Source organism: Schistocerca cancellata, chromosome 4, assembly GCF_023864275.1.
Source record: "Schistocerca cancellata isolate TAMUIC-IGC-003103 chromosome 4, iqSchCanc2.1, whole genome shotgun sequence".
In the NCBI taxonomy this organism is placed as follows: domain Eukaryota; kingdom Metazoa; phylum Arthropoda; class Insecta; order Orthoptera; family Acrididae; genus Schistocerca; species Schistocerca cancellata.
This window is the reverse complement of record NC_064629.1, coordinates 52,746,370-52,761,447: the sequence shown is the minus strand read 5'-3', so window position 1 is coordinate 52,761,447 and position 15,078 is coordinate 52,746,370. Positions and strand designations below refer to the sequence as shown.

Below are 15,078 nucleotides of genomic sequence, written 5' to 3'. Positions count from 1 at the left end.
TCCGTTTTCTTGCATATGTCGCTTAATACCTTACCAAAAGGCTTTGAAACGTTTTATGTAAGAGTTCAGTCGAAACTACAATATTTTGCCTATGAAAATAATCCTTGGCACGATGTCCTGTTAAAAATAAATCGTAGATATTAAAGCACAGCCACACAAAATCTTTCAATCAAATTTGTCTGAAATACAAAAGCTACGTCATAAATTTTTTGAAGATGACGTTGAGTACATAAATGGCGTACGTACGTGAAGCGTTTAACAGACAATTGAAACAAAGACTCTATATGATTCTCCTAAGTGTAAACGGTAAAAATACAACTTTTAATAGAAAATTAATTCATACGATAAGTGGATCTTTGCATGGACACTTCCAGTTTAACACCGATTATAAGGCACACGAATGAGGTATTTTGCCACTTCATTCAAAATATTCAGAATACAAGTATTTCGTGTTGCAGTAGTGCACATTGTTAGGCCTGAATAGTCGTGTTAATCGGGTGAACAGTAAAAGAAAGCTACAAAATCAGTTTAAAAACTCAGAAACGCTTTTCCTTTTCCCTAACCATCTCGCAAAGTATAGGGAACATCACGTGAAAAAGTGAATCGTTGTATCCGCAATTACAGTACTGGCGACTGCTGAGTGCTTGAACAGAGATAATGTAACATACAAGACCCAATTTTATATTCACATAAAGAAGATATAGACGATTTGGCAATTTATGTTACACAGGCAATAGAGATTTCATTAATACATATGTCCAGAAAGAAATCCATTTTTATCGGAAATGAGAATTTAGTTTTCCCAGCAATGCGAGATCATTCTTGTCTAGAATCTATGGAGTTGGATGACTGTTTATCTTATTTAAAGTTGATTAGCCCGAAGTTCAGAGTTCTGTTAAGAAACATTTCTCTTGCGTGAAAAATTAGTTTAACATGAAAATCGCAAGTTGTGGATTTAAATGTCGCAGATAACTCTTTTTTGTTGCAGGCTGTAGGAAGGAGTTGGTAATTCATACAAAGACAGTACACTATACAGGATGTCATTTATTTTACGAGAAATAAATTTCTCGCTAAACAAAACGGTACACTCCAGTTTAATCGAGTGTCCTTGAACTTTTCTCAAACGATTATGTTGAAATTTGCACCCTTAAAAGTGTCCATACAACAACCCTCATTAAACATATGTGCTGAGGGGATCCCTCCAACAGAGGGACGTCGATTTTCGGCAGTGAAGTTTTACTAGCTGGAAACTTCAAACGCGTAAGGATAAATAAATAAAAACCATGGTTTAAGAAGCAGCACAAATGATAATTGCAAACTTGTAAACCCTTCAAATGAACCAGATTACACTATCTGAATTCTGCCAACAGAATTTTGCCAAGGTAGCACTGAGGCGTGTGCTGTTAGTTTATGCGTCGTAGATTTCCTCATAAACAGGCGTCAAATCAGACAAAAAAATTTTTAGAAGAGTAGTATGAAACATTTTCGATAAAAATGAAAGAAAAATCTCGTGTATGGAGAAATTTCATAGTAAGGACAGGCCGATGTTAAGACGTGGGCGAACGTTCGTCTCAATACCATACGGCGGAAGAAGCAATTGAAAACATCGTAGTTGTGCGAAAAGAAGTAGCGTGCTAGTCATATTTGCTACAGCAGTCTTTCTGGTATTCGTCAGTTTCCACCATTAACACACAAACCACATGTTTAATTGGAAAGCAGGGGTACGTAGCATGTATCACGCATTGTACTGGAAGACACGTGACAGCTTAGTTCAAAAAATGGTTCAAATGGCTCTGAGCACTATGGGACTTAACATCGGAGGTCATCAGTCCCCTAGAACTTAGAACTACTTAAACCTGACTAACCTAAGGACATCACACACATCCATGCCCGAGGCAGGATTCGAACCTGCGACCGTAGCAGTCGCGCGGTTCCGGACTGAAGCGCCTAGAACCGGTCGGCCACAGCGGCCGGCTGACAGCTTAGTACGCGTCTTTCTATTAATAAGGTAATCAGCCCTTTAGTAAATGGTGGTAACCTGGGGTGGTCGAAAAAACAAACTAACATCAGTTTCAAGTGGAATTGCTCTGTCTGGAGTGCAGAATATTCGGGAAGGATTTGCCAACCATTTACGTCCAAAGACGTACTCTATCCGTGAGAAACTCACGTTAGGCCCTTTATCAAACTTGCGTTTCATTACTAATTTGTGGTAACATCTCCATTATCACCGCCTTGAGATACATGAGCGACTTACTCTGTATATCGTAATGGGGGAAGAGCGAATATTTCAGGAGGTTATAGAGTGTACAGTTGCAGAGAGTATTTCCTTCAAGGGTTTAGATGCAACTTGTCTCGGATAATCGCCAGTCGACAATTTATTTGCCAAAGAGATATTTGTGGTAGTTTTGCTACTGGAGCTATGGACCTAGAAATTATGCAAAATAGGCATAGTTTCTTTCAGCTACAGTTTCTTTGAGGACGACAGATTACAGAAAGCCGTGAGATTACTCGTGAATTAGACGTTACTTTCTCCGAAAGATGTGTCGGTTACGGTGTCCCGTCTCCTGGCCACGGTATTTCCCGGACACTACTTTAGTGGGTTTATAACTGCGGAGATGGAGCAAGAGCGAAGTTAATTGAAGAGATCAATATTGTAAAATAAATTCAGGACCATTTAAAGTGCTGAATATTTTACTATGAGTAAAAGTGAACTATTGTGTGTGATTCAATTGTTGACACTTGATTTGAAGTGTCGCAACGTTTATTGATTTCAAAGAAGCGAATAATCGTAATACGTTTATCTTCGATAACTTTTTTTAATCCAATAGGTTGTTTATTAATTGTACTACCAGTGACTATTAGCTTTTGTGATTTACGATTATAATAACATCAAAATACGACGCTTTTAGGACAGGTTCCATTCAGCATCAGGCATATGAGATATGGAAATAAAGCATTACTTTTAAACTGAAATTCAGCTCACGAAAAGATCCGTAACAGCAATGCTTTATTTAGGGCCGGGAATAGGACTAGGAATTGCACACTCCCTGGAGTTGATAATGCCGTATTCAACCTGATTTCCACAGTGCAACTGTCATCCTGTGTGTGTGTGCGCGCGCCCGCGCTCGTGTGTGTGTGTGTGTGTCAGGGACAAATCGACCTTAAAGAACTGTGAAGTTTTTTTCTATGCTACAGTCAAGTAGGTTGCAGTTTGATCACATAACGGTAAGACAGGTACTTTGGAACCAGATTTGAAACTGTAAGACATTTCCAGTGGCAGATGTGTACTCCGAACACAATTTATTGGTTATGAACTAAGGGTTAGAACTGAAGAAATGGCAAAAAGGTAGAAACTAAGGAGATGGGACCTGCATCGACTGAATGAACCAGAGGTGGTTGAGAGTTTCAGCTGGAGTATTAGGCAACGACTGACTGAAACAGGCAAAGCACTGCTGTGGAAGACGAATCGGTAGCTTTGGGAGTTGAATTAGCGAAGGCAGAAGAGGATCAAGAAATCCTTGTCTAACACAAGAGATATTGAATTTAACTGATGGAAGGAGAAAATACAAAAATGCTGTAAATGAAGCAGGCGAAAAAGAATACAAACTCTAAAATATGAGATTGACAGGAAGTGCAAAATGGCTTAGAAGAAAGGCTATAGTACAAGTGTAAGAATTTAGAAGCATATATCACTAGGGGGAGGTAGATACCACCTACAGAAAAATTAAAGAAATCGTTGGAGAAAAGAGAACTACCTGTATGAATATCAGAAGCCCAGATGGAAAACCAGTTCTAAGCAAAGAAGGGAAAGATGAAAGGTGCAAGGAGTATATACATGCCTATACAAGGGAGATGTAATTGAGGGCGATATTATAGAAATGGATGAGAACTTAGATGAAGATGAGGTGAGAGAAATGATAGTGCGTGAAGAATTTGACAGAGCACTGAAAGACCTAAGTTGAAACAAGGCTCCTGGAGTAGACAACTTTCCGTTAGAACTACTGATAGCCTTGGGAGAGACAACCATGACAGAACTCTTCCATCTGGTGAGCAAGATATACAAAACAGGCGAAACACCCTCAGACTTCAAGAAGAGTACAATAATTCCAATTATTATAGGTGCTGTCAAGTGTGAATATTACCGAACTATCAGTATAATATGTCACGGTTGCAAAATAATAACATTAATTATTTACAGAAGAATGGATAAACTGGTAGAAACTGACCGTGGGGTAAGATCAGTTTGGGTTCCGGAGAAATGTCCTAACACGCGAAGTAGTACTGACCCTGCGACTTCTCTTAGAAGATAGGTTAAGGAAAGGCAAACCCACTTCAATACCATTTGTAGACTTAAAGGAAGCTTTTGACAATGTTGACTGGAATACAGTGTTTGAAATTCTCAATGTACCAGGGGTAGAATAAATAATAATAATTAGTTCTCCCATATTCAGGAAATGAACGTAGGGGAAGCAGATGCAAAAATCTTGTACCGCCGCTCATGGAAGGTCCAACTGGGAGTGCTCCGTTGTCGCCTTCCTCCGACGTTTTATGAAGAACCAGATGTGAATCTGTGTCTGTGACTAATGCTAGTATTGAGTAATATTGGGTTTGCGTTGGCATGAACGAAGGGAACAGCGAGGGTCAAAGCTGGTGAAGGTACATGGCATACTCCTCTTGAAAATCATCAATGGGGCCGCCGAGCGTAATATTCCCATACGAAGGACGGCTCATAATAAACAGCGTCACATGCCCTCACTTCTCGAGACACTGCGGAGAGGTTAGGAATTTGATCCAGGATACTGTCGCGGAGACTGGTGACCAGAGACTTTGCGTCACCACCTCGCCTCCCATTGCAGAACAAATACTGGAAGTGAAAATTTCATCTACCACCAGAATTCGAACCGGATTACCTCCGAGTTGAGTCAAGGCGTAAGTTACGACTACGGCTACAGAGGCAACTAGGGATAAAATACAGGGAGCGAAAAACTATTTACAGACATGTACAGAAACCAGATGGCAGTTATAAGAGTCGAGGGACATGAAAGGGAAGCAGTGGTTGAGAAGTGAGTGAGACAGTGTTGTAGCATATCCCGGATGTTATTCAGTCTGTACATTGAGCAAGGGGTAAAGGAAACCAAGGAGACATTTAGAAAGGGAATTAAAGTCCAGGGGAAAGAAATAAAACTTTGAGGTTTGCCGATGACATTGTGATACCGTCAGAGGCAGCAAAGGACTTGATGGAAGAGTTGAACGGAATGGACAGTGTCTTTAAATGAAGATGTAAGATGAACGTCAGCAAAACAAAGGTAAAGGAATGTAAGCAAATTAAATCAGATGATGCTGAGGGAAGTAGATTAGGAAACGATACGTTAAAAGTAGTTGGGAAGTCTGCTATTGGGGTATCAAAATTACTGATAAACAGGGAGAATATAAAATGTAGACTGGCAATGGTAACAAAAGCGCTTCTGCAAGAGAGGATTTTGTTAAAATCTAATATAGATTTAAGTTTTAGAAAGTCTTTTCTGAAGGTATTTGTGTGGAGTGTAGTCTTGCAGGGAACTGAAACGTGGATGATAAACCCTTCACAGAAGAAGAGAGTAGAAGCCTTTGAGATGTGGTGCTGCAGAAGAATGCTGAACATGGGTAGATCACGTAACTAAAGATGAGATACTGAATAAAATGTGGGAGAAAAGAAATTTGTGGCACAACTTGACCAAAAGAAGGAATCGGTTGTTAGGACACATTCAGAGAATTCAAGGGATCACTAGTTTAGTATTGGAGGGAAGTGTGGGCGAGTAAAAATTATAGCGGAAGACCAAGAGATGAACACCGTACGCAGGTTCAGAAGGATGGAAGCTGCAGTTGTTATTCGGAGATGAAGAGGCTTAAGCACAGGACAGAGTATCACGGAGAGCTGCATCAAACCAGTCTTCGGACTGAAGACAACAACATCAATCAGGTGGTTGTAACAACTGTCTGCTGAAAACCGGGAACATTTTACATAAAAGTGTTTTTGCCACGTAGTCAAATATTTACCTTCCTTCCTGAAACACAGTGAGTAACTCTTTCGACAGTTCGTCTGAAGACGTGTCATTATCTGCCGTAGACTGTGGAAGGTACAATTACCCTAGTGCAGAAAGGAATAAAAGGAGGCAAGAGACCCGTATTTCTGAAACAGCAGCGTTTGTGAACTGCTTGCGTGTTAAGGAGAAAGCGTCTTGTGTGTTGAAAAATTACACCATTGAGAGAAAAATATGGACTACCACATACTGCTTGTGTAGGAACTGAAAGTCACAGACTAAAGTGCACCATCGCATGCTGACTAGAATGGAGTGCGTTGAACCAGGAAGCTACCAAATGTCATTTTAGCGATTTGTGCTTCCTGTGATTCCCTAGTATCAGTTATATAAGCAGAGCTCATATTATGAGGAATTTTCAGCCGAAATGGCCTTAATTCTGCGTTAGAGAACTGGAGTTACGTGGACTGGCGAATTCTTTCCAAGCTTCAATGCTGCATCATGAAACGCACATACGCTAACATATTATGTCAGAAACCGCCGAAAATAAATACCATACATCCACTGTCAAATTGACGAAAATGTGGATGCAGGGTAAGCTCGTGTGAATTATTCTCGTCGTGTTTTATTATTTTTTTTCTTCATTTTTTGACCACGCATTCTTGTGACGTACTCTCGATTTACCTGGTTATGAATCCAGCAGTACGGATCACGTATGCTAATGAACGAAAAATTTTCTGTCTAGCTACTATCGAGCGGGACTGCACTGTAGTTACGAAACTTCGATTGTACTGTGGATTCATACCCCTCCGGACATCCTAACACAGGTTTCACTAAATAATTTTCGGTGGATGCTGTAATTGTTCGTCTAAAAAAGCTGCAGCCGACTGCACCCCCATACTTTTCCATACGAGCTACTGCACTGTCTCTAATGACAGGATGTTAGTCACTAACGTTCATCTTTTTTTAATTTACGGCGGGATTCTAAAAAGTAATGCTTCCAGATTTTGTATGTGAAAACTCTTAAAGCTTTTTAAATAAAACAAACCTTATTAACATTATATATATATATATATATATATATATATATATATTTATTTATTCTGCGTCTCTACATATGTACTGTTGGACGGTGTGGCCGAGCCGTTCTAGGCACTTCAGTCCGGAACCGCGCGACCGCTACGGTCGCAGGTTCGAATCCTGCCTCGGGCACGGATGTGTGTGATGTCCTTAGGTTAGTTAGGTTTAAGTTGTTCTAAGTTCTAGGGGACTGATGACCTCAGATGTTAAGTTCCATAGTGCTCAGAGCCATTTGAACCATTTATATATGTATTCCTCAACAACTCCACGATGGCTACGAATACATTCTTGTAATGAGACACCAGTTTTTGATAACGTCATTGTATCAATGTGTACTCTGAGTACACGGCGTTGCTCGGGCATGTATTTATTCCAATCTTCTATTAGTCCATCTGCTCCTTCCCCCTCTCTCTGCCCATCACCTCCTCCCCTTCCTTTCCTCTCTCTTTCCACTTTTTCTCCAACCTCACTCTATCCATCTCATCCTCTCCTTCTCTGTCCATTTCCTCCTCGACCTATCTCTGTCCATCTAACACTACCCCCTCTCTCTATCCATCTTCTCCTCCCTGTCTCACTGTCCACATCTTCCATCCCCCCCCCCCCCAATTCTGTCCATCTCCTCCTGCCCCTCTCTTTGCACACTTCTTCCTCCACCCTCTCTCTGTCCACCTCCTTCCCCTCCTGGTCATGTTCTCCTCCTCTCTTTATGTCCATCGCTTCCTCCTCTCTTTCTCTAGCCATCTCCTCGTCCTCATTTCCCTGTTCACCTCCTCTTCCCCCTCTCTCTGTGCACCTATTCCTCCCCTACTCTTTTCTGGACACTCGCACCCCAATATTAGGTTGTTGTTTCTTAAACCCTCAGTATTTCTTTTGAGATAGCGAAATGCGTACCAAGTTTGGGTGAAATCGATCCAGAGGTTTAGGAGCTTCACCTGTGTATTCATATGTGACATATACTCCACATGTATTTAATATATTTCACACATGTTTGTACAGATATTTCACATGTACCTCTAGGGAATTTCGTCCTGCTGTTTCGTTTTCACGCACTTCAATGTTTATGACGTCATATCTCCTCAACGACATGTCGTACAGTGATAGAATTTTGCAGGTACATTCCGTGTTATATGTGAATACTGTGTACAAAGTTTGTTACTAATAGATTTATTAATAAAGAGGTAATAACTTAACAGGTCATGCCTGATGCGGCAGTTTTACTGCACGAACAGCGAAATTGTAGTGACAATGAACTTTCTTCTTTTCATCATTTTATGTGTGTGTGGGGAGAGAAGGGGGGGGGGAGGAATGGGGGGCTGGTCAGCAGAAACAGTTTCGTAAACGTTTGAAATTAATCAATTAATTAAATTAAGTGGCTAAGTGCTCTCATTCTCAAATAGTGGATGAATAAAGTCTGGGTATTAGCGCATCATGGACAACACTTCTGTTTCACCCCCACCCCTTTGAGAGGTAAGTCTATTGGATAGAGCATCTCTGCAAGTTTTATCTCACATTACAGGTGCTCAGTATCGGCACCGTTTGTGACACTGAAAATGTAAATACTTGCATACTATTTATTGAAGTTGCTACAACTGCTGTCCGGACACGTGCAGCAAAATCGAGCCCACTTCGGAAATCTGTTCATAGGGTTGCCTATCTGCAGGCGCGAAATAATTTGATGTGACAATACGTAGTGGATGATTTGCCGATAGTGGTGCGTTCTGCAACTACGCTAGGGAGCGCACTACGAATCGAAACTTGGAGAGATGCTCCATCCAATGATATGTGCTATTTTCCTGTATGTCTTCCAGCTCTCGCACAGTCCTGTTCTGTCACCACCAGAGGAACTTACGAATAATGCCATACTTTACTGGGGGTAGTGAAATACTGTGACGTCTTGGGATTGAACGCGACGATCCGCGTGGTGACTCCACTGGAAATGAAATGTGTTGCCTCGCTTTTTGTTTGCGAGGCACCCCTTAACGCAACGGTTGTGTGTGTGTGTCAGCAGGTGGTGGTCCCGGGCGGCGTGATCCCGCCGTTCAAGCCGATCGCACCGGCGCGCAACGTGAGCCGGCCATCGCGGCTGGCGCCGGGCGCGGCTGCGGGGGTGGCGGGGCTGCCGGTGTTCCAGGCACTGCCCGCCTCCATCACCAGAGCCGCCGCCCCCGCAGCCGTGGCGCACCCGCTGCCGCTGCCCGCGCCTCAGGCGCTGCGCAACGCCCTCAACAATGCCAACAACCACTTCCAGGTGCGTATCACTCCACAATGTTTCCTGTCTGCCTTAAACCTTCACGTCCCACGTGCGGTCTCACAGACCGCAAAGCGTTAATTGTCACTCTTATGATAATGCGTAGGTGTGAGAGAGGAGATTGTGCGTTGTCTAGTTCTTCCCCGAATCTACCGTAGTTTTCTTCGCCAGTAGATACTCGAATGTAATCTGGACCTATACTATTACTGCTTCTTCCGTGCTATACAGTCTCTGAGACCTCACCTGGGACTTTGTGTTGTGTTGTGTGCTGTCCTTAGGTTAGTTAGGTTTAAGTAGTTCTGGGTTCTAGGGGACTGATGACCATAGATGTTAAGTCCCATAGTGCTCGGAGCCATTTGAACCATTTGAATTTTGTGTTGTGGGTTCAGTAGCCAGGTCTTCGTCTACGTATGTTACGGACACTGACTTTGAGGATACTGTTTTAAAATCGTTTGAGGACAATTTAGAAAGTGACGATGGATCAGATAGTGACAAACGAAACTGGAATAGGAACGGTGCGAAAGTCAAGACGAATTTGTTTTGCTACCTGTGTATTCGTTGAATGAAACAAGTGATTAAGGTGACGAAGGCAGAAGTGCACATACTGGATCTTTAGCTAAGGATTCTGCTAGAAATGTATTTGGTCGAAACAGATATCGCTGGTCGTCGAAGCCTTTTTCAAAGATGGCCAATGGCATTATTTTTCCGCGTATTGGACATAAGTGGGGTGAATGCGTTTGCCCTTCACAATTACTACAAAGACAATACTCAGGTGAGCTGCGTAAATGTTTGAAGAAGCTTGCGAAATCGTTGGTGACACCACAGTTAAAAAGGGAGTCAACAACTATCATATACCACGTAAACTTCGTGCATCCATTCACCGTGTTTACGGTGTAGCAGAACCGAGAGTAGAAGTCGTAGTAGAACGACTGGAAAACGCAAAAAGGCTTCACCTATGGCCCAAAAAAGAACAGAAAGACGGAAAAATCGATCAAACTTTAATTATCTGCAAAAATTTCCAGCGAGTGCAAAGAAAACCTCTAAGAAGGAAACTCAAAACCTAGAAAGTACAAGTGTAATATTTTTTGAATGTTTAACGGAAGTTCCTTGTGATATTATTATTACATGCATAATAAACAAGAAAAATATAGCAAACAGTAAAATTTATAGCGCAAGGTATTTGAGCATAGCATAGCATTCTTATTCCTAATTTCATTGTTAATTATAGGTATCTTTTATTTTCATGCATTATTTCCTCGTTGCTTTTATTATCTTCTTAACATTGTGTTATGCATTCACAAACTTTTCTCATAGATATTAGTGAAATCCACTGCTTAAATAATGCAGTTAGTGATGACTACTATAACTTGATGATAGATACAATGGGAATCGTACAGTCCGCCAGTTGCATGGCAAAAGCTTAGTCAAACCCTTTCCTACGTTTCGTCAGATATAAACCTTGAAAGTCTCCTGGGGTTTGCTGCTGGATCCCAAAATCAACATGATACATTATTTCGGTGATCCAGCCGTCCGCCATCTTCAGGAAAACGCTGCTGCTGAGTCCAGAATCAGTTTTCAACAGGACTCAGCAACAGCGTTCTCCTGAAGATGGTGGGCAGTTGGTTCGCCGAAATATTGAATCAAGTTGATTTCAGGATAAGGCAACAAATCCGAGGAGACTTTCAAGACTAGTCACGCCGGGGAAGTCTAAGAAGTCACAGATATAAACCTGTCTTCCATGGAAGAATAACACCTAAAAATAGGACATATTACAACCAGTGTAGTCCACGCAGAATACGGTGGCCGATAAGCAGTGACCAATTTTCGTCCAAAGCGTTGGGCGAGTTCATTCGTTTGTTCGGAAGGGGAGGCCGACAGTGACTGAAACCTTTCGGTCGGTCGACGGTGACAGAATCGAAGAGGCACGCCCCGCAGTCTTTCTCAAACGATTTTACAGAAACTATATGGTAAAAAAAATCATTTTTGCTTTGCTTATAGTTTTACATAACAGGTTCGTGATGACGTGCCCATCATATCGTTAATGGTCATAGTTATTGTGATATTTGCGCGAAATTCGAAAAAGTTTGCAACAAAAAACAGAGATCGCTATGATTTTGCGTTTGGTGCATATTGCATAATATGTTGAAGCGTATGGAATTTAGCTAACAGATTGAATTTTTTTTAGACTTCTCTATCTGTCATCAATCCCAAGAAAATTAGTCTGACGTAGCACACTCAATGGCGATCGCACCGTGTCAGTGATAAAGCCAGAGCGAAATATTCACAGCATTCCTCATATTTCCCAGACAATTTGAGATATCGAAATGAGATTTTGGCAAATGATAGCACGCAAAAAATGTTCAAATGTGTGTGAATTCTTAAGGGACGACGGCAAAGTTAACTCAGATTCATTCCTACACTCCAACATGTCTCTGCATTGGGACAACTGCTGCTGTTAACGGGAAATGTGAATCATTCCCACCACAGGCCATGCATACACGGAATCTTTCTAGAAAACCGGTCACATATATATTTTATCATACTTACAATTAAATGTTATGATCACGGTCTCAATTGAATGGCATTCGACAATGAGTGAAGTATCGGAAATATACCCTGCTGAAGGCTGTGGCTCTGGAAATGGAAATATCTGTACCTTCCTTACGACTGGAACTAGTCATCTGCTTTACACATGTAGAACACAAACACATACATTATAAGCGTGATGCTCAAATGCGAACATATCACGCACCCCCCCTCAACTACTACTAAGTATAATACTTGACCTTAAATGATTACACATGATGCAAAATAATACTGACCGAAAATCAACGATGGGTGGGCATGTCTCTTAGGTTCTTCTTGCGAGTGCTAGCATCTTGTTTTAGAAAGAGAGATGTAATCGGCCAGATGTTAAAAAAACTAAATCGCAACAACTACTGTATGTTATTGTCACAAGCGGTCTTGGTTCTATAGGTGCACACAAGTATCCATGTTAAAAGCTATACCCACTTTACAAATCGAGGTATGACATTACCTCTGAATGAGGTGGTTTTCTCCGGACAAATACCGTGATGGTGATCGTAGAAATGTGTATTATCAGACCAACACGTAGCCCACTATGCAAGCTCGTGATAAAATTACCGCATTTTGAAAGTGGTATGTAAGCGGTATTTGCGACTCCCTCACACCGCCCCAGCTAGATAATTCTGTAGTATTTGTAACGCATTCTGTCTCGATACCATATCAGAGGTTCTGCGATATATCCATTGAGTTATAGGCGATGACTGATTGAGAAGGAACACAAACAGTAGTAGTAGATGATGTGGTGATTGAGGTCATAAGAAAATATACATTAGCTTCTCAAATCTCTAGTGTTACGCTATCCGCTAGAAACGATGTCTGGGAATTGAAAGAGGTCATTCCATTCAAGCACATACCTGCATTGGATCCAATTGACAATTCCTTTAATGATTACAACCACTACTCAGTCATGTTTCTGGCACTCCCACATCTCGAAACGAGTCACCTTTCCCGAGCCTAGCTGCTACAGTAAAATTCCAATGTGGTTTTAGTCACCCCCTACGCATTTTTCAGCTGATCCCATTTCTACAGCTTTCCGCATGTGATCATTCCAATTTAAGTCGGAACTGAGCAGAAGTCAGAGAAAGACATATCCACCACATTCTGCAACACGTGCAGAAACCGAATGACCAGAGTTAGTGCAACAGGACCGTGTTTTTACCATTTGGCGCAAATGCGCGCAATGTGGTACGCATCCAAACTTGATACAGATTCTACAGGCCGAAACAGATCCACTTGATGTAATGATTAGTAGATCTCCACAAATGTGAATAATCCTAAGGCAACGTCTATAAGAAGAGAAAGAATCCGATATCATCTAATACTAGGGCAGATACTAAGAAACTATATGAAATATGGCGTTCACGTGAAATCAGTATCAGGGGCTGGGGGAGGGAGGGGGGTTAGATGGAGGAACGGAAGACTTAGATTTATTGGAAGGGTTCTAGGAAAAAGCAGGGGGCCTGCGGAGGAAATGGCATACAAGACATTAGTGTGACAAGTTCTAGAGTATTGTTGTGTCTCTGGGAGTCCTTGCCTAATTTGCATGACAGCAGACAGAGAAAAAAAAATTCAGAAACGCCCTACTTGGATTGCAGCAGGTCAGCATACCCCCCACCAACATGTTAACTGAAATGCTCGATGAACAACACTGATAAGTCAAAAACTTATGACTACTGCCTACCGCCATGTTGGATGCCACCTGGTACCACTGAGGACACGTGACACGATAACAACACCATGTAAGCAGAGCAGACACAGATGGGGACCACCCTAGCGAAGATGTAGGCTGCAAATGGGAAATCCATTGAAATAAGCAACTTTGACAAAGGGCAGATTATTATTACACAGAGCCTGTGAATGAGTATCTCGGAAATGGCGAAGGTGGTCGAATGTTCACGTGCTACTGTCGTGAGCATCTACGGAAAGAGTTAAAAGGACAGTGAAACTACCACTAGGCGCTATACGGTTGGACGTCTATTCACAAAATGTGGGGTTTGGAGACTTGTCTGCTCTGTAAAGTAGAATAGACGGTGATCTGTGCCATCTCTGCCGAAGGAGCGCAGTGCTGGTGCACACACTAGAGTTTCAGAACACACCATTCATGGTACATTGTTGAATGTAGAGCTCCGCAGCAAACCACCCCTACATGTTCACATGTTGACCCACGACATCATCAGTTATGATTGTACTGGACACGGGACCATTGGGATTCGACCAACGATCAATGGAAACGTGTCGGCTCTTCCGCAGAATCACATTTTTCTAGACTGGTCGTCTCCACAAACGCCGTCATTGAGATGAACGGCGGCTTCAAATGTGCAGCGCACCACAGACACAGGCTGGTGGGGACAGTATTATGCTATGGTAGACAGTCTCCAGCGCTTGCATGGGACCTGTGGTGGTAATCAAAGACACATTGACAGCTGCGAACCACCTGCATCCCTTCATGCTTGATGTCTTCCCCGATGGCAATGTCATAAAGCTTAACTGTCCGTGTCTCGGAGCCAGAACCATGCTACTGTGGTTTGAGGAATGTTATAGTGAACAAATGTTGATGTCTTGGTGAACCAATTCACTTGATGTAAATACTCTGAAGTTCATCCGAATCGCTATCAGGCGCCATCACCACATACGTAAATAATGGGCGTTATTTATGCGAATTATATGACCTGTGCGTAGACATCTAATGACACGTAAGTAGTGGGACTACAGGGGTGCGGCCCCACTCACCACTGTTGCCAGATGTATCCAAGACAGGCCGATGACATCATCCAAGATGGTGGCGTGTTGACTTGAAAACCGTGCACGACGTCATCCAAGATGGCGGCCGTGCCTCCATCCAGTATGGCGGATTATGGCTGGAAGATAGGTCAATTGGGCTAACTCTACTAACCTAACCTCCTCCCCCAGAAAATGGCGGGTGTTCAAATTCCATCAGGACAATTCAACACACCTAAGAAAATAGCAGGAAAATAGGTCATTTGGGCTACCTCCACTACCTAAGTCATCCGATCCCCACCTCACCCTAGGGACTGGTGCAAAGTTTGAATTTTGGCAGTAAAGACAGTCCACTTGGGCTATCTCTACTAACCTAAGAAAATGGCGGGAAACAAAGTCACTTGGCCTACCTCCACTAACCTAAGTCAT

General features: G+C 42.2%; 1 protein-coding gene across 2 annotated transcripts in view; it reads left to right on the top strand.

Moving 5' to 3' along the window:
- LOC126183617 (uncharacterized) overlaps positions 1-15,078 on the top strand; it is a 355,304-nt gene that overhangs the window by 310,706 nt on the left and 29,520 nt on the right. The window contains exon 4 of one of the 2 annotated variants that reach the window (XM_049925733.1): positions 9,106-9,345. In XM_049925733.1, coding sequence (XP_049781690.1) covers positions 9,106-9,345 — 240 coding nt within the window. Of the gene's footprint in view, positions 1-9,102; positions 9,346-15,078 lie in introns of both variants that reach the window. The other variant, XM_049925732.1, reaches the window with a different exon arrangement.